The 21,465-nt window shown below is 37.1% G+C and overlaps 1 protein-coding gene across 1 annotated transcript in view; it reads left to right on the forward strand.

Annotated features, from left to right (window-relative positions):
• mfsd4aa (major facilitator superfamily domain containing 4Aa) overlaps positions 1–21,465 on the forward strand; it is a 49,378-nt gene that overhangs the window by 13,194 nt on the left and 14,719 nt on the right. Inside the window, exons 2-4 of the mRNA XM_039748502.1 lie at positions 897–1,095; positions 1,560–1,799; positions 14,963–15,107. Coding sequence (XP_039604436.1) covers positions 897–1,095; positions 1,560–1,799; positions 14,963–15,107 — 584 coding nt within the window. The remainder of the gene's footprint in view (positions 1–896; positions 1,096–1,559; positions 1,800–14,962; positions 15,108–21,465) is intronic.

A 21,465-nucleotide genomic window follows, 5' to 3' on the forward strand; every position in this document is an offset into this window, starting at 1 on the left:
TAAAATATTAACAATAAGAGCAGCGCACTACTGAAAACGGCAAATATAGGAGGCAGTGGGGATCGAAACGGTGGCCCCTTGATTACAAGTCAGCAAATGTTACCACTACGCCACGGAAGTTGTTGTATTATTCTTGAACCTTTTGTGAAAGTGTGTATTTGATCTTTGAACTTCAGGCTTTATACATTCTATAGTTTATGCCTACATTTTGTAACCTGTATTACTAAAATATGAAAAAGTTTCTGTTTTTAACAATGTGTTTACACAAATTACTATAGAAACGGAACACACATGAAATGTGTGTGTTCCAAACAACGATCTATTATTTCCATTCTCAAACTCCACTTCACTCACAGAAAATCAATCAAGGCATGAGCTGGGAGAAGTTTGTGCAAGTTCTAAGTCGGTGGGGGGATGGAATAGCCGGCTGCTTGCAGCCTGAGTTTATCAGCACATTTAGATGACAAAAGACGCGGGTGGAGAGCTGTGAACGGTTTTAAGAAGCGATTTAAGGTAGGACGGATCTACGAGTTTTTTCGTAGGCTCTGGTAATTCTAGTGTTAATCGCAAATCTGGTAATTTATACTGTTCAAAATATGTGTGTTATTAATTGTGTATATATAACATTAATACAAGGCCAAACTGAATGTTACATTTGTCTCAGTGTGCAATTTGGATGGGAGTGGGAATATAAGATGGACCAGAGAAAGTGTCATTAATTTGATTGGATGTTACCCTAGACATTGATTGGATGTTGAAACCCTGTATCAAAAAGCCACAAAAAGTAAAATGTTATGGACTAAGATTCCTTTGTGTCTTAAACTTAGTGAGAAATAATGTGTATTGTCTCTGCAGAAATAACCTGTGTTAAATCTGATCTCTCTTGTTATCCACAGGCTTTTCTGCTCCCTTTTGGCTCTCTTTATTTGTACCCTACTCATCTCTGTGATTTTTGCCATTATTCCTCTATGTGAAAATGTTGTTGTGCTTGCTATTGCCATGGCAGTAACTGGTCTAGCAATGGGCGTCATTGATACCATTGCCAATCTTCAGCTTGTAAAAATCTACCAAAAGGATTCTGCAGTCTTTCTGCAGGTAATTATCTGATTTATTTTATCTTCACATAGTAAAGGTGGTGGGAGTCTTAATGAGTAGATTCCTAATTTTGGTGATAATTGTCCAGTAATACAGAAAATGAAATAACTATATAAATGTGTAACATGCTTTTCGGCATGCATGGAGAGGAGTGGTCATAGATGAGCTTTGCATAGGTAATAATATGTTTATGTGTGGATATATGTAATTTGATTGATGCCACATAGACCGAAAAAAAAAATGTGTTTAAGTAAACAGACACAATGGATGGAAGCATAATAATCAGTACTGCTTCTTCAAGAATCCTATTTACCTCGCAGCTGGTTGCCTCACTTCAATACCATTGTTATACACTATATGGATTTATGGTGGTACCAGACCACATGAAGAGGTTTTACACAGAAATAAATTGTGTTTTCTTAACTTTTTTTTTGTCTTGGTATTTTCTCCTTTTGTTCCTATAGGTTCTTCATTTCTTCATTGGCTTGGGAGCTCTGGTGAGCCCTCTTATTGCAGATCCCTTCCTTTCTGAAACCAATTGTCTCCTGAGTAACACTACAAGAAACACCACTGGCACTCTACACCACATCCGACATACACTGTCGGGCACCACAATCCACAACTTGTCTCGATATGACCTACCCATGGACGGTGAGATTGTCACTCAAGTCTCCTATGCATTCTGGATCATGGCTCTAATAAATGTGAGTGAACAAAAAAAAAACGTAGTTCCCTTAGTCCAGTGTTTAGCACCCTGTCATCCTACTTTTGCAGTGTTGGAAGCAAAGCCATGTTAGTTTGTTTAAGATGTCTAACCAATACCTTAAATAATAATTTTTTACAAGAGAAATTATCCAAGTGCCAACCATGGGTCTTGTAAAAACATTAAAGCAATGGTTAACCTGGAATATTAGGAGGGTTAAAAGGCATTTGGAGAGAAATACTGCAGAAGGTGTAAGAGGTGACCCAAAGAGATACTTTCAGTATTTTAGTAGTAAAAGAATATTCAAGGAGAAAGTAAAGAATATTAGGAAAGGTTAAAACAAACAAAATTCTACACGTAAAATAGCAAATATTTAAAATTCCCATTTTCCATAGCTTTTCAATTTGTGAAGAAATGAGTTACCTTGCAGCAGTTAAATGGACTACTAATTAGACACTGTATGCTGCTTAGATTAAGACTAAAACAAAAAAAATAAAGAATAAAATGCAGTGATTAAATATTTACCCTAGTGCCTAGGGAGGTTAGGGAAGTATGTATGTAAACTCTTGAAGCTTTCTTTTTTTTTTTTCTTCTTCAAAAATTACAGTACACCCTTTGGGTAGAATTACTACATATTCAAGGCTAGCAGATATTAGCCTATTATATTAAACAAAAAAATAGATTTTGTGGGATAGGGTGATATAGGTAACACCACTATGTTGATATATATTTTCCATCAACTCAGTAATAGACCAGTAAAGTCAATAAGCCAATGTTTTCTGATGATTTTTACAAAAATGGCTGCGTTGTTTCATACTACGATATTTTCAATGCTCTTGTGTGAAATGGTATTTTTCACTACTGAAAGATAGCAAAATATGATTGTTGCTCTGTAACAAATTATTGGAAGCAATTATTAAGCAAAAGATGGAGCAACACATAAACAACATGTGTATTAGTTTAAACATTGGAGAACATGTTTGACTAATATGCTGGAATTCTATGATGAAGAAAGAGATGTATGTACTATTAATACAGGTTTTTAGAATGGTTTTAATAAGGACCTACATAAGGGGCTTGTGTTTAAAATCAGAAGGTGGAGAGTTCAAACCACAGTGTGTAGATGGAAGCAAAATTGCCTTAAACACAGAAAGCAAAGGAATATGATGCAAGGTATTTCTTTGGAATTAGTTTATGTTAAAATTGGTGCCCTGCAAAGGTCAGTATTGTGGAGACTGCTCTTTTTAGTAAACTTAAATTATGTTGATAAGTGTATACAGTACATTACAAGCTGGTTAAGTTTGCAAATGATGCCAAACTAGATACTTGAAAGTGCTCCTTCTCAAAAGGACCTAAGAATTATAATACACCTTGTATTATATACATCCAGACAGTGTACAGAAGAGACTAAGGAGGCTAATAGTATGTTATGTTCAGGGCTGCAATTAATCGATGTAATCGACTAAAAAAATAATCATAGTTTCTTAATCGACTAATCGTCATCTCCCGAACCCCACACCCCCATGTTGTGTACCGGCATGCTATGCTGTTTTGTACTGTTTGAGTAAACTAATCATGGCGGCATCTGTACCACATTCAGCAGAAGACAGTTTCCTCCAAAGATTGGGCAAAGTTAGTCATTTGACAATTGTTCTTTTAATGTTGTGAGGCTGGTTAACCTGATAAATTCATACTAGTAGTGATTAGTATTAGGAGGAAAGTTACAGCTCTGGTATTTCTATGGATAGAACAGATAAATGGTCTTTTTAACGCATTTGCCACCGTTCTCACTCACGAGTGCACTGAATTAAATTAATGTTTCAGTACTGCACTTGCTAGGTATATTTCGGTTACATTCTTCACTCTTTTACAGATATTTATGCAAGGGGTGGCAACTTGTAACTCTTTAACTTATCTGATGGATCCAAAAGAAAACCACCAATTTGTAGTCAAAATTAAGTAGCATTAACATCCTATTCAAACAAGGACCGTGTCATTAGTATGTTTTGGTATTTTCTTCTATCATGGATCAGGCTGACTCGTGAAGATGATTTTTTTTTAAATTAATTTATTTTTTAATCTTGCACATTTGATACAGTTGATCCAAAAGAGAGTTTGCTGCATAGTAACACAGCACCCCACTGCAGTTTAGACTGTACAGCTCAGCAAAATCTTGTTTTTAACTTTTAAAAAGGTATGAAAATAAGCAAGTCTGAAATGGTTCTGGGCTCTTTCCACGTTCTCTTGTATGTTGATGCGGACAGGCTGATGACTGATAAAGAGCAACATGTGAGTTATACTGAATTCTGCTTATGAAGTGCTTTTCAGTGTTAAGGTTGTCTTCCTCTTCACTTTCCTTTCTATGTCTGAAACAGTATTTTTTAGCATAAGAACTGTTCAGAGTCAATTCATAAACCTCTTGCACAGGATTTTTGATGCTTATTAATGCTCATGTTAAACTTACAAGGTGACTTACTGATTAAGAAAAGTAGTAGGTTGCTTTTTTAAATTTTATTAAAATCAAATAGCATTCCATTCAAATTACTCAAGTTTTACAAAAAAAGGATAGAAACAAATCAATCCCCACCCCTGAGAAGGAGAACTAGACCAGCAGAGTAAAACTTAAAGCTAGTAAAAATAAGTAACTAGATAAATTAAATGCCTAAAGATAAATGAGGTAATAGAGGGGAGAGAACCTGCTTCAATTTAAATGCTTATTCTAAAATGTTATTGATTAGATTAGGTTTTGGAAAAAAATTTCTACAGATCCTCTAAGTGCGAATTTGATTTTTTCAAATAGTATATAACATCAGTTACCCACTGACTTAGAATAGGAGAGTTAGGATTCTTCCTGTTGACCAAAATAAGTCTACGTGCCAATTTGTGTAGTAAAGGCAATTACAGTTTGTTTGTCCTTCTCCACTTTAAACCCATCTGGAAGTACACTAAACACAGCTGTTAGTGGATTAGGAGGGATTGTAACACCAGGGCTGTCTGAAAGGAATTTAAAGATTTTGGTCCAACAACAACAAAATTTAGTTTATATAGTACATTTTCGTACAAATGATGTAGCTTAAAGTGCCCAGCCCCCTCTAGGCATTCTAACTAACATAAATGACCTCAATCAGTCCTCGTTGTATTCAGGGTTCACATGGAAGAACTTGATGATGACGGTTATGTGGACTTCTGGCCTTTTAATCCATCACTGTAGGGACATCACAGTGCTTTGATCAGGTGGTGGCGGTGGCGCTACCACAGAAAACCGGAAAAAGAACAGCAGAGAAAGTAGGGGTTAATATGGATTTCGGAGCCACCGTGAATGATAATTAAATGTATATACAGAATATCAAGGATAAAGTAAAATGAAGCTATGAGAAAGCCATGTTAAAATAACTGGTTTTTAGCAGTTTTTTTAAAGTGCTCCACTGTATTAGCCTGGTGAATTCCTATTGGCAAGCAATTCCAGATTTTAGGTGCATAACAGCAGAAGGCTGCCTCGCCACTTATTTTAAGTTTAGCTCTTGGAATAATAAGCAGACACTCATTTGAAGATTTAAGGTTACGATTTGAAGTGTAAGGTGAAAGACATTCTGAAATATAGGATGGAGTGAGATTATTTAAGGCTTTATAAACCATAAGCAGTATTTTAAAGTCAATTCTAAATGACATAGGTAACCAATGTAGTGACATCAAAACTGGAGAGATGTACTTGGATTTTCTTTTCCTGGTTAAGACTCTAGCAGCTGCATTCTGCACTAGTTGCAATCGATTGATTTCTTTTTTGGTGCATTACAGCAATCTAGCCGACTGAAAACAAAAGCGTGAACTAATTTCTCAGCATCTTGAAATGTTATAAGAGGTCTAACTTTTGCTATATTTCTTAAGTGCAAAAATGCTGTCCTAGTAATCTGATTAATATGTGATTTAAAATTCAGGTCAGAGTCAATACTTACCCCTAAATTCTTTACCTCCGTCTTGACTTTTAATCCTAATGCATCAAGTTTATTTCTAATACCCTCATTATATCCATTTTTGCCAATCACTAAAATTTGTTTTCTCCTTATTTAGTTTGAGAAAATTACTACTCATCCATTCAGAAACACAAGTAACTGGCATTGTGCCCGTGAATTAAGAGAGTTGGGGTCATGAGGCGTTATTAATAAATACAGTTGTGTGTCACCAGCATAGCTGTGGTGGCTCACGTTATGCCCTGAGATAATCTGACCTAATGGAAGCATGTAAATCAAAAAGTGCAGCAGACCCAGGATAGAGCCTTGTGGAACAGCATACAGAATATCATGTGTCTTTGAAGTATAATTACCAAAACTAACAAAGAATTTTTTACCTGCCAGGCAGGACTCAAACCAATTTAAGACACTGCCAGAGACGCCCGCCCATCGACTAAAGCCATTTTCTAAGAATATTGTGATCAATGGTTTCAAATGTGGCACTCTAATCGAAGTGAATGAGAACAGATAAACAGTCTCTGTCTGCATTTACCCGCAAGTCATTTACTACTTTACCGAGTGCAGTTTCTGTACTGTGATTTGTTATGAAACCCGACTGAAAATTATCAGGAATAGCGTGTTTTTTGAGGTGGTAGTTTTAGCTGCATAATGCCGTCTCTAGGATTTTACTTAAGAAAGGCAGGTTAGAAATAGGAAATAGGTCAGAATGATGTTAATTTGGTGCAGGCCCAAAACATGTGGCCTAGTGAGGCTGGAACTTGATTGCAGCATTCATAGGTTGGATCTTGATCTGGAAAAATTTTCGACCATTTTAAATGAGAGAGATGCACTTGATATATAATTTTGAGTTGAATAATTGTATGCTTTGCACATATGGAGCTTGAGTGAATTCTGTACATTGCTAGTTTCCACTCCTTTTCTGACATGTTGAGTGAGAGATCCTTTTCCCACAGTACTCTTGGATCTTTGAAAGGGAGGGACTGTAAAATAGTTTTATATATTACGGAAATTCTGTCTGAGTCCTCAAGACTGATCAATATTTTTTCCGACATAGAGGAAGGTGGGAGGTGAGGAAAATTTGGCAGGTTTTGTGTAACAAAGTTTCTAATTTGAAGGTAGTGAAAGAAATGTGTTACTGGAAAGTTAAATTTGGAATGTAATTGTTTGTAGGATGCAAAGACGTTGCCTGTGTACAGATCTCTAAGTGATTTAATCCCGAGTGTTTTCCAGACATTAAAAACTATATTTGAGAGGGTGGAAAAAGGTGGTTCTCGTGCAGAGGTGCCACAGATAAAAGCACCTCTATCTTAAAATACTTTCTACATTGGTTCCATATTCTGAGATAGTTAAACACAATTGGGTTGTTAGTATATTGGCGATACCTTATATTTATTGGGGTGCAAAGCAAGGGAGTAGGTTAGTTTTGAAATGAAATAAAAAGGGCTTTTTTATATTTCATATGTGACAAATTGTCAAAAATAAACATGTCCAGAAGAGCTCTGCAAAGAAACAATAAAAACACTTTGCTCAGAAACAATTGGCCAAAGTAATAACCACATGTTTAAATGTGATGATGGCAATTACAAGCAATTGTATATTCAGAACACAGAGCAACTTTTACCTCAGTCATTTCTTCAAGAGATATGAGTTTCCCGTCTCCTGTAGTATCATTTCAGTTGGTATAATTTATACTTTTACAAACATTATTAAGCTGCTTTATGCCAAATATGCCAGGCAATTATATTTATAATGTCTATGAATAACATCTATCTCAATTTAAGATATATTTTTTAAAAATACATGTGTAATGAGTATAGAGTGGATTTACATACACAAATATTTGTGATAATTTATTTAAATTATATTCAAACTAGGAAAGAAAAGAAATTTATTTTCGAGACATTATGTATAGTTCTAAATATACCTTTCACAAATGTATCTGCTCTCTTAGTAAAAACAGAGCTGCTTGGATGACTTCCTCATAAGGGACAATACTTCAACACCACAGGTTGAAGCAGCTCTGACAGTGTTCTCAACATGCAAATTAAAGACATGAGACCTTTGGCAGTGGTGGAAGATGAAGGATCCTGGGCTGATTAAAACTTTCCAACCTGGCGTTGTTTTCCCCAAACACACCTGCTTCAGTAGCATGATAGAAAAGAAGTATGAGAACACATTCCAGAAAGTCAAACTCTCCACTCAGTCACTTCTTCCAACAGCAGTGTTTGTCTAAAAATGGATGCATGGAGAAATATTGCTACAGCAGCATATCCGAACAGAAACTGCCATTTCATTAACCTTTCATTAGCATTAGACCTGAGCGTTACTCAGGCTGTGAAAACCGTGCTAAAAGCATTAGTCTTGAGTGTCACTCAAGCAGCTGTACAGATGCATCTTGCGTAAGCATTAGAATCAAGAATGACTCAGGCTGTAAAAGTGCTGTAAGTTCTGAGCATTACTTGGGCAACATTATAGGTGGGTCTTACGTAAGCATTACATCCGAGCATCACATGGGCAAAGCCTGTAAGTGTGATCAATAATCCACTCTGTAATAATGGCATCTCGTAAGAAACATTTTTCAGCAGCAAGATGGCTTTTGCTAGTGATACGAGCAATGATGGTGAAGATGTTGAGTTACTTCTCATCAGCAGTGAAGAGGAAGTGAATCTGTTCTAAGGTGGTGAAACTGAAATTGACACTGAGCCTGAAAGTGATTCTGATGAATCCAAAAGTGACCCTCACGTCTGACTCTTTGTTGTCCCTGCTTTGAATAAACCAGCGCTATCTTGTTTTGATTTTGTGGGGCATCCAGGAATAAAAGTGGATATTGACAGCCAAGATCCACTCACATACGTGAAGTTATTCCTGGATGGTAACGTGATCAGCAGAATTGTTGTTGAGACGAATCATTACAATGAACCGTGTTGGGCAAATAACTGTACACCTAACAAGTTTTCCCATTCCGAAAGATAGGAACCAGGAACTGCTGATGATGATATCTTGGCCTTTTTAGGTTTATAGATATTGCAAGGACTTGTAGTGGAACCTGAGCAACGATGGTACTCTTCCAAGAACAAAAATTTGGCTAAAACGTTCTTTTGAGAAATTATGTCAGAGTGTAGGTTTTCACTAATTATTAAATATCTTCACTTTACCAACAATGAAGACTTTTATGAGAATACCCATCCAGCACCAAAACTGAAGAATATTTGGTAGATATACCAGGCTATTGTAGCAAAATTTTGGTGTGAGTACATTCTGGATTTGGATGTCCGCATCATTGAAAGTCCATGGCTTATAAGGGCAAACTGTCATTGATACAGAACATCGCGTCAAAAAGAGCAAGATTTGGCATATGATTTACCAGCTTTGTGAATCTAAAACAGGATACATCTGGAGTTTGGTTCTGTATACAGAGAAAGGGCCAATGTTTGATCCGAAATACAATCATTACTGCATTGCTGTCATCGGTGCTGACTTTGATAGATGCTCTGCTGGATCAAGGTTTCTGTGTAACCATTGACAATTTTTATACTTTGCCAGAGCTATTTGACTTTTGCTCCAAAGAAAGACTGACGCATATGGAACAGTGCGTTCCAACCATCGTGGCATGCCTGAAGACTTTGGCAGAGCTAAATTACAGTGAGCTACGGTGGTAGCTTAGCAAAAGGGTGAAGTGCTTGCTCTGAAATGGAAGAACAAGAAAGATGTTTGTTGTCTTAGCACTGTACATAATGCAGCTACAGCCACTGTACAGATAAAAGGCAACAAGCAGGTTATGAAGCCTTGTGCTGTGGTTGACTACAATAGCACGTTGGGCGACGTAGATCATGCTGGTCAAGAATTGATTTTTCTATATCATTATGCAGAGGCAACAAAAGAAATAATGCAAAAAGATTTTTTATCATCTGGTGGAACGGTGCTTTTGCAATGCATTTGTTTTATACAAACTAGAAGCTGGATCTCATGCAAACTTTACATGCCAGCTTGTAGAACAAATCACTGTCACACATCCACCATCCCCACAACCCCCAAAGAGTCGAAAGAAAAACAGAATCTAACAGGTAGCTGTGTGGTGTGCTGTTCAAAAAACTGATAAATCTTGAAAGAAAATAGGAAAAGAAACACTCTATTATTGTCCCGACTGTGACACTGGATTGTGTCTTTCATTGTGTTTTAAGATTTACCACACAAAGGACTCATTTTGAGATTATATACTATTTTGGCATCATTAGTAGTATTATTATTACTGTTGTTGTTATTATTATTATTGTTCACTTCATTATATTTTTCAATTCATCATTACTATTATTATATATATCATTATTATACTCCTGAGATTTAATAAATATGTAATTTTTCATGCCAAAAAAATGCAACGCTTTTTACATGTTTTTTTTTTTATGGAATAAAGTTCGACGCTAATGAGGTTAATGACAATTGGGAGCTTTGCAACTACAGTTTGACTGTGCCTCTTGAAGAATAACATACTGCTGAAAATATTGCAAACTGGATTGAAAGGACAGCTGAAACATTTGGGATTCCTACAAACAAAATTATGGCTGTGGTTCATGATAATGCTGCTAATGTGGTGGCAGCGCTTAGTGCTTTGGAAGAGACACATGGGATATCTTCCATACACCATGCTGTTCACACTGTATAAATTGTAGTGAATCAAGCCTTGAAGAATCCCCAGATGACAAAAACAATTGGAGCTGCTAGATGCTTGGTAAAGTATTTCAAGAAGAGTGAACTCACCAGTTCCAGGCCCAAGACTAAGCAAAACCAATTGGGCATCCCTGAACACAAGCTAATTCAACATGTTAGTGTTAGATGGTATAACACATATTGCATGATCAATCGCTTATGGGAGCAGCTGTAGTCAGTTACTTTAAAAGCCAGAAGTGACACAGAAAGGGAAGCATTTCCTAGATCTTAAAGATGAACAGTGGATACTGCTTGAGGGATTAGAACAAGCTCTTAAACTGTTCGAGTGTGCCACTGTATTATCTGAGTGGTATATCATATGTGACAATCTCAACTCTACCTGTACTCATCAAAGGACTCCAAGTCCACATAGTATGCAACCTTTGACACCATTCCTGTGCAGTCATTCTAGATGACACTTTCACAAGAAATTATTAAAAGATGGGAGCTGGAGATGAGCTATAGAGGTGATGCTGCCCTTGACGCCACATTTCGCAAGCTCAGATTTCTGTCTCCAGAGGACTGATTAAAAGTGCAGTTGAAAGTGCAAGTCCTTGCACTGGAACCAAAGAAGGGAATGATGGAGGAGGAGAAGTAGCAACAGTCTATCATTGAGATTAAAAACCCAGCTGTAGCTAAGGAGGAGAAGAGGAAAGTGTCTTTACTGGACTCCCTTCTAGGGTCTGACTCAGAACCACGTGACAGTGAGAATGACAGTGTAGAAGATGCACAAGAAAGCATAGTCAGCCAAATGGTGCATAGTCAGCCAAATGGTGAGAAAGGAGATTCTAACCTATTTTGGAGAGCATCATCTCCCCTAAAGTGAAAACCCCTGCAGTGGTAGAAAGATAATAAGGCAAGGTTTCCCACATTGGCTATCCTGGCAAAATCATATTTGTGTGCCGCATCTACTGCTTCTGAATGCCCATTTTCAGCCGCTGGAAATATAATAGTAAAGAAGAGAGCCAGCCTTAGCCCTGAGCATGTGGACATGTTAATGTTCCTCCATTGTAACACTTTAGTCTACGGTACCCAAAATCCAGATTTTTTGGTCTTGTTGATTGAAACCCAACACTTGAAAATGATAAAGTAGCAGTACAAACCACTATTCTCTAGCTTAAGACAAACAACTTGTCTGCTGTGCTTTCTATAATGAACTACACCACAAGGCCCTTTACAGTTACCAAGATTTTGTATGATTATTTGCATATACAATATTTCGTATACAGTTAGAATAAGTGACCACTTTCATGCATTAAGACAGAATATTCAACTGATTTGCCATATTTTGTCAGTGCCCTGGGAAGTAGGAAACACTCAGTCTTAACACAGCCAGTTTACATATTTGGGTTGTCTATGATTAATTTTCCTCATGCCTATACTTGATGTTTGCATAAATAACAAATGATGATACTGTAACCTGATGGTTTGCATAGACATACAGAATAATTTAAAGACCATGACAGAGTAATATAGTTAGTTAAAGATTGTTTGATTATTTCTTTGTGCTGATAGCAATGGGTGTGTTGTTTATCCAAACTTGTCTAATTGGTCTTATATTAAACCTTAACCTTTCCAAGAAAACAAAAATAAGCCTTGTACATCTTCTTACAGTTGCTAGTTATGTAAGCTTCGAACTGTTACAGTTTTCCAATAAGCTAATGTTTGTTTTCTAATTTTCTCTGGAGAATGTTACTTTTGTTTTGAAACATTATTCAAAGTGATAGGAGCTCTTCACTTATGTCATATTGTTAGACTTGTATGTGAGTGTTTTTGACAACGGTACAGGAGCTCTAATTAATAAAGGAAAAAAGCTTTTTCATTTTGAATACACAGTAACAATGAGAAACGTGGTCCTGCTGTCTTAATCCTCAAATTAACAAACAGCCCTTAGGGTTTCATTTTAATCTATAAGTAAACATAATTTACTAAGCTCACCAGACAAAAAATTACATACTCCTGGCTAAATGTACTATAATAATGAGTAACTACCCTATGAGACTCCAGAACAGCTGCAATTCTGTCTGGCATGGGCACTGCCAGTTTGGAGATGTAGGTGACATCAGTTTTCATCCACTTTTTCAGCACAAATCCCACAGTTGATCAAACACATGTGGCACTACTCATCATTATACGAACATTATAGCACACGGCACAGTTCGTACTTGGGATGCCCTCTGTTTCTATCATGGGTGGTGACTAATTTTTTTGTCGGGTAAGCTTATTTTGTAACTATGGTTATTAAGTTACACTGTCAGCAAAAATAATTATTAAAAGGGTTATATTTTTATTAGAGCTCACACATTGTTTAATTTGTGTATGTTATAATTAACCTGCATGTTAACTTGTTGGTTACAAGCAACTAATGCTAGTGTTTTTTGATAAAAACATGTATTTTTTTTTTGTTTTTGTGTCTCTTTAGCTAAATATTAATCCTGAAATGATTAGAATGTTTGGATTTTGTGCTAGTCATAGAAAAACAAATTGAGAATTTTTTTGTTTGTATTTTAGATTTGCCCTGTTGGCTCTTTATGTATCTTCTTCACATGCTCACACATGACTATATGCAATGAAATTACAGAGACCATTGCACAAGAAAGTTGGTGTGGTTCATGAGGGCAGTGTTAGTGTCATTTCTGAAAGTCACATTTTTATCTTCCTTCTTTTTTTTTTTTTTTTGCTTTCTATCGTGAAAATTACCAGTAGGACTAGCTCTACCATGAGGGAGACTTGGCAAGTCTTGCGTTACAATAGAAATATTGTATAAGCACGCATTTCTGTTTCCAGCCAATGTAAATTTCATTTTTCAGTAATAGTTACGGTGGTGATGTTATTGTTCTGGTGTTTTCAGCAGATTTCAAGGGAGCTTTTACAGAGAACTGTGGAGTCAGATGCAAAGATGGAATATGGGAAAGCTGTAAAAAGCATAAAAATGGATGGAATTTTTGTGTTGAAGCCTAACATTAGTACAATAGTGACACATCGTGTAATATATTACTACTTTTACTCATTTTGTAGCATTTGTTTATAGTCTTTTGATTAAATTTCAGCCATTTTTGCCCTTTACCTTCAATTAATTCTCACATTACAACAGACATGACAATAATGTAAATATTTATGTAGGAAAGTATAACCGTGGAGGTCATGCATGTTTAGTTCAGAGGACGAACACAGAACAATGGCGCCATAAGTAAAAATAATAGGAGACTACCCAAAGTGTATCAAGCAAATGCTGATTCAAAACAGATCAATGAAGTTTGAAACAACTCTTGTAGAGTGTGAGATGGAGAATAAGCAGTGAGATAATAGCACAGTTTAATAGTGCTGCTGAAAGAAGTTTTTCATCATGAACAATTTAGTTGAACGTTTCGTTGATGGGATATAGTGACTAAGTTCTGCTCCTGTCAGCAAAAACTAGAAGGCCCCTCTGCAAATGGTTAAGGAACAAGAAAATTCGACGGCAGAGTATTTTAAGGGGAGTATTGGGAAATTCTTTGAAACCATGAGCCATTCTGCTTACTTTTAAAAACATATTCTTTTGGGTGATTTTGTAACAATCTTTGGGCTCCATGATTAGTGTAAAACAAACTTTAAAAGCCAAAATATATTTTAACATTGCTGTTAAGCAGCGTTCCTATCTCTGGGTGGGTTTTATTAGCAGGATAGTGCTCAATGCTGTAAGGTTAGTAAAGTCCTGGAATAGTTCCAAGAACATGACAGAGAAATGTAGCTCGCTGAAGATCTTTCGATATTTCTTTGTGGTGTTATAGCATGGGTGTGTTATTTACCTAAACTTGTCTGATTAGTTTTACATCACAGTTCAGATTGCAGCTGCTAGGCATAAGGATCCCAGGATGCAGCAAATTGGAAAACAGGAAAAAATCACAAATTCCTATATATCACTCTCTACAGTCTTATCAAATTAAACCTTTTAGTTCTGTAACAAACTTCATATTAAACTTGGCATGTATTATTCAGTATGCCAAATAAGATTTTATTTGTAATCTATAGTGATGATATGAGTGCAATGTACATTTTTCTTCATTTTTATTCCCTATTTGGAAAGACAGAAAGGGAACATTTTTCAGGCACTTTAGATTTACTTCTGATGCTGGAAAATATTACTGGCCAAGCTGAATTATATGAAGTGCCTTTATTTTATCAGGCATATGAACATTCATTAACATCTGATGTATATAAAAATAGGCAACATGTTGCATAAATATCTAAACCTACAGTATTTGCTCACCATAATTACATGAAAAACAGTCATCTGGGTATGAATGTTCATGTCATTCACTCAAGTAAGTTTTTATTTTACAGTCAAGTGCACTTTGTCAATACCTGAAATTGATTTCCTATTTAAATCATACCTCTTCATATGTCTTGTTTTTATTTCTCCTTATTTTAAACCTTATTTGGTTTGCATCTGATATTGTGTTGCTTCTTTACTTGTAGAAATTCCTTAAGTGAGATTTTTTTTTTCAAGATTCCAGTACCAGTTGCAGTCTTCTTGCTGATGAAAAGGGAACGCATGGTACCTTGCTGTAATTTGTCTAGTCCTCCATTACTAAAGAAGGATGAGCTTGCCCTGGAGGAACAGAGTACTGATGGACAGTCATATGAATGTGCAGGTAAAATGTCAAAACTCAAAATAAATAACACCAGAGGATTGGTGCAATTTATTAACGGTTCTGCTCTATATGATGCAGATTATATACTATACATATTATATACAGATTATATACATACATAACATAATATATTGGAAAACTGAGACAATTTTTATTATGAAATGCTGTAATTTAAGTTTGTTCCACAGCAAAGCCTGACTACAGATTTATTTTTTCTAATTAGGCTATTTAGTTCTGTTCTCTAGATGAGCTTAAAAACAGAGAATAAAGTCATTCACTGAATGCAATATGTATATTGAGTCCAGGGTACTAATCTACACCAAATACTGTTTAAACTTGTTACGTTACATAAATGTTGTTGTTCTACACATGAATTTCCTCTAGGCTTGCCATATGTGAGGTTTTTCCTCTAAGTTGGACTGTTTTTGAAAGTGTTACGTTGGTAAAAATATTGATTTGGCAGTGTTCCAAACCCCACCGATCTTGTAGCTAGCACAAAACACCAAGGGGGATCCCAATGCACTTCATCATCCACAAAACTACAAAGGGGGGGACTGCTTTTTGATTTTATGTGCTGTATTGTAGTCTAGTTGGAACATACGTCATTCATTAGGTTGTACTACAACACCATTCAGCCGGTTTTGACCTGTCACTGGGCTGGACATTTTTGCAGGATCTGGCAACCCTGATTTGCCCTTAAACCAAAGACATTTTGTTAGGTTCTTTAACATTTGTAAATTACTCTATTGTGAGTATATATATGTGTGTATATATATATATTTTTTTTATTATTATGCTGTATTAAGGAATTGTTCTGTTCTGTGGTATTGTATTGACCCCCTACCTTTGACACCCACTACACGCCCAACCTACCTGGAAAGGGGTCTCTCTTTGAACTGCCTTTTCCGAGGTTTCTTCCATTTTTCCCTACAAGGTTTTTATTGGGAGTTTTTCCTTGTCTTCTCAGAGAGTCAAGGCTGGGGGGCTGTCAAAAGGCAGGGCCTGTTAAAGCCCATTGCGGCACTTCCTGTGTGCTTTTGGGCTATACAAAAATAAACTGTATTGTATTGTATTGTGTACTGTACATGCTCAGTGACGGTTCCTGATCAGTCATCATTGTTTTTAAGAAAAGTTATAGCTCACTGAATTGCCTTAGCTGGAAGGATGTTGAAAGGTTTATGCAAAAAATGCATTATTTTAGTGCCTAGGCTCAACTTTGAATACAATATACAGCGTAAATTAATAGTAGATGATTCTTTAAATACACTACATGGCCAAATATTTGTGTACATCTGGTCATCACACCTATAACAAGCTTGTTGGATATCCCTTTCCAAGTCATGGTAATTAATATGGAGTTGTCCCCCAAACCTCTGTTGTGGCTATAACAGCCTCCACTTTTCTAGGAAGGCATGCCGTAAGGTTTTGGAGTGTATCTGTGGGAAGTTGTGTAAATTCAGCCAAAGGAGCATTTGTGAGGTTAGGTACTGGTGTTGGACAAGAAGACCCGGGGTCTCATGTATAACGCCGTGCGTAGAACTCGCACTATAACATGGCGTAAGCAGAAATGCCGAAATGTGCTTATGCACAGAAAAATCCAGATGCAGGAATCTGTGCATACTCCAACTTCCACGTTCTTCCGCTACATAAATCCCGATCAGCGTGAAAAGTAACGCTCGTGCACGCGCTTTATGTAACACCCCAACCCTCCCAGAATTACGCCTCTTTGAATATGCAAATGAATATAAATCGCCCTTAAGCTCAGCCTTCTGTGAAAAGACAATGGGAAAAGCACGGGGGAAAATATAAGAATTTCAGCGAATACCAAGTAGACTCAAAGGAAAAACATACTATTTGTTCAAATAAACCGTGGTATAATCAACAAAAGGAAGTTGATCGAATGACATAGCGTGTTGGAGAAACTTGAAAGCTCACGTTCACAAAATCGCACAGTGCCAGAAATAAGGAAGTCACATATCAAAGTCGCCGTGAAAAGGCGAGTTGTAGCCCACTGTCTGAGTGTCATGTGAAAGCTTAGGTTACAGAGAAAAAAAGGCACACAGTGGGGAAAAAGCATGAAATGTCAACTGCAATCTCGACATTTCCACTTTAATCACGTAGTTTATTTTGTCATTAAAGTAGCACATCATAAACTTCATCTTAAAATCGTTTAATTAACCAGTTTTTCAAATCACATCGTAATTAAAGTAGCACGTTAAATGCTTTTTGTATTTGATCTTCTATGTGCTCGATGTGTGTGAATTACTACTTGCTTCTTAAACCGGCTCTCTTCCTCCAACTGGACACAGAATCCATTACATTCGTGATATTACAGCTCTCTGAATAACTAAAATACTGAGATGTATACGTGATATTATTTTTATGATGATAGGAGTTAAAGCACGTTATTAAACATGGCTTTCACGGCGCAGTGATTGTGAGCGACCTTCGATGAAATAATTTATTTCAGCAGTACTCCGGGGCGGCTCTAGGCTTGTGGTGGCACTGGGCAGAGGAAGAATCGGTGGCTCCTTCGCCCGCCAATGTCAGTAAGGTAGCTTATGCATGGTGGATGGCCATATCCATTGCAGACACTGCATAGCCGCCTCGCGCTCATGACACAAGCATTTAACTTTTGCCGAAATTTGTTGCTGCGTTTTTAGCTGTGGTGTTATTTTCTCTTTGTGTTTTATATTCAATATATATTGGCGTAGCCGCCACTGAGGTCCTTGCTTTTCTTTCCCCAAATACCTAATCACCACACAATCAGCTCTGTAATAGAAGTTAAGCCATCTGTAAGCTTAGAGCGCCGATTCTTCAAAATGTTTAAGGAACATTGAAATATCTTCGTAGTACATGTTTAATTATTCTATCCTTCACGACACTCCCAGTGAAGAATAAAGATTATTTAAATGAAGTTAAAGTTTTATCTGTATAATATTATAAACCTATTTTGCTGCATTTCACCTTAAAACTGATATCGTCATCATATGTAAATACGCGTCTGTACAGGAAAGGAAACGTTTTGCCGTGGCTGAGGCAGTGTGTGCTTGAAGCTGTATACCGATAATTCTCTTTCCAATAGGCTGCTGCTGTGATTCACACTCAGATACAGTAATATAAATACTCAGAGTGGTGCAGTGAGAGTAATATGAAAAAAGATGATCCGCTGTGGCAACTCCTAACGGGAGGAGCTGAAAGAAGAAGAGAAAGGTGCAGTGAGAGTAACAACGCTAAAGCAGTTATGGTATTTGGAATACTATGGCTATTCTCTGGACCATTATATTGTTACAAGTTAAATACAATCAGATGCGTTACACTAATAAACAATATGCGGTTAGTTTCAGTGTACAGTGGAACCTCGGTTTGTGAGCATAATTCGTTCCGGAAACGTGCTCGCAATCCAAAGCACCCGTATATCAAAGCGAATTTCCCCATAAGAAATAATGGACACTCAGATGATTCGTTCCACAACCCAAAACTATTCATATTAAAATGATTAATACAAAATATAAAGTAAAATACATAATACAAATTAACCTGCACTTTACCTTTAAAAAGAATCATGGCTGGGGTGAGTTTCTAAACTCATGTGGGATTCCACCCAACGGGACGACACGCGGAAGAGCGTCCCAAAGCAATCGCAGTCTCCCAGTGCTGTAGCAATTTGCCGTATAAGCGCATCCAAAAAGATCGCAGACATGCTATAAGCGCCTGTCGTCAATGGGTCATACAAGGAACATTATAAAGATCCCGCTACAATAAATAACAGCGCTGTTGCTGTTTCAAGCTGAATAAAGCTGGTGTTAAAGTACTGAGACTCAGCTTCGTGTTTTGGGGAGCAAGATGGGAACTCGCACTTCACAGCACACACACACACACACAGTCACAATGCTGTAGTAAACAGTATATACTCATACGGATGTTGACTATATGAGTTAGGCACACAGACTCAGACGGAGAATAGGAGACGATTGACAGAGAGAGAGAGAGAGACGGGTGAGCGAGATAAGGAGAGAGAGAGAGACAGGCGAGCGAGATAAGGAGAGAGAGAGAGACGCGCTGGGCGAGCGAGCAAGATAAGGAGAGAGAGAGAGAGACGCGCTGAGCGAGCGAGCGAGATAAGGAGAGAGAGAGAGAGAAGAACCATCAGCTCAGTTGTGATCACATGACGCTCAGCAGACAAAGTGTATCCATACTACTCGTATTGCAAGACATCGCTCGTTTATCAAGTCAAAATTTATTAAACATTTTTGGTCGTCTTGCAAAACACGCGTAAACCAAGTAACTTGTAAACCGAGGTTCCACTGTATTTATAAAACCGCGTCAGGAAAATAAGGTCTAACCACACAGGAACAGTAGCATTGCTTTGACGCTGGGTGCCGCCAGTCTGCAAAACCGAGCGGAGAACTTGCGTACGACAAGGTATGAGGTACCGTGGAAAAGTGCGTGGCTTTACGCAAAGTGTAGGTTTTATACATCGCGATTTGAACGTGGAAAAGTTCTTACGCAACATTTCTGTGCGTACGCACCGTTTATACATGAGGCCCCTGGTTTTTCCATTAGCGTTCCAGTTCATCCCTAAAGAGTTCAGTAGGACTGAGTTTGGGTTTCTGTGCCGGTCACTCCAGTTCCTCCACACTAAACTCCTCAAACCATATCTTCATTGACATGGCTCTGTGCACAAGGGCACAGTCAATGCTTGTCTTCCCCAAACCACTGCCACAAAGTTGGAGGTGCACAATTGTCTAACATGTCTTTGTATGCTGTAGCATTAACCAAGGAGCATGGCCCAAAACATGAAAAACCGCCCCAGACCATTATCTGTCTTCTACCAAACATTACAGTAGACACTATGCAGTAGGTAGTATTCTCCTGGCATCTGCCAAACCTAAATTCGCCCACCCGACTGCCAGATAGTGAAGTATGAATCAGTCCAACAGCACTTTACAAAACAGCAACGTTTATTTATATAGCACATTTTCATACAAACAATGTAGCTCAAAGTGCTTTACATGATGAAGAAAGAGAAAAAAGACAAAATAAATAATTAAAAGTAGGGAACACTAATTAAAATCGAATAAAAGTAAGGTCCAATGGCCATGGAGGACAGGAAAAAAAACTCCAGACAACTGGAGAAAAAAATAAAATCTGCTGGGGTTCCAGGCCATGAGACCGCCCAGTCCACTCTAGGCATTCTACCTAACATAAATGACCTCAATCAGTCCTTATTGTATTCAGGGTTCTCATGGAAGAATTTGTTGATGACGGTCATGTGGACTTCTGGCCTTTAATCCATCAATGTAAGGACATCACTGTGCTTTGATTAGGTGGTGGTGGCACAGATCTCCACCAAGGCTTGGCATTGCACATATTGATCGTAAGATTGTATGCAGTGTCACTCAGCCATGAAAACCCATTTCATGAAACTTCTGGCCCATAGTATTTGTGCTGATGTTGTTTTCAGTGGTGGTTTGGAACTCTGTTGTAAGTTATGCAAAAAAGGATAGACAATTTTTACATATTATATGCTTCAGCATTGTATGCACTCTAAGTTTACATGGTTTACCACTTTGTGGTTGAGCTGTTGTTGCTTCTAGATATTTCCTTTTTATATTAATAGCATATACAGTTATACGGGAAAGATCTAGTAGAGGAGAAAAGTCATGTATAGGTGAGGCAAAGGTGGCACCCTATGACAGAGCCATTTTCAACGTCACTGAACTCTTCAGTATGATCCATTCTGTGGCAAACAGTTGTCAATGAAAATTGCAAGGCTATTTGCTTTATTTTATGCACCTGTTAACAAGGGGTGCAGCTGAACCATCTAAACTTAATATTCTGGAGGTGTGTTCACATACATTTTGGCCATGTACTGTACTGTGTATCATCAGTAGAATGACCTTGTTCCACAGGTAATCTATAATTATAACCTATATTACTTTTCTTTCTTATAGATATTTTCTCAAATTTAAAAAGATTATTTCTTTAATAACATTCTGAAAATCTTTCTTAAGCTTTTGTTCAGTTTTTAATAGTTGTCTCTTTTTGGTTTTCACATCTAAGTCTTGCAGCTAGTTCAATATTTAAATGTATTTTTTTTAAACTGCAATTAGTTCTTATTTAACATGAGTAATGATTCAACTCTGTAATATAACCTATGGTAAGGAATGTCAAGGAAAGTGCATTATAACTGTAGGGGAGAAAAATGGAATTAGTGATTTACTGTAATTTTTTAAACAAATCTTCAGTCAGTGTTTATTGTGTGCAAATAAATATATCCGTACAGGAAAATAAATCTGTAGTACTTGTAGAAACAGAAAGGCATTATTGGTAAGTGCAAAGAGGAAGTAGGAAA

Source organism: Polypterus senegalus, chromosome 3 (assembly GCF_016835505.1).
Source record: "Polypterus senegalus isolate Bchr_013 chromosome 3, ASM1683550v1, whole genome shotgun sequence".
NCBI lineage: Eukaryota > Metazoa > Chordata > Cladistia > Polypteriformes > Polypteridae > Polypterus > Polypterus senegalus.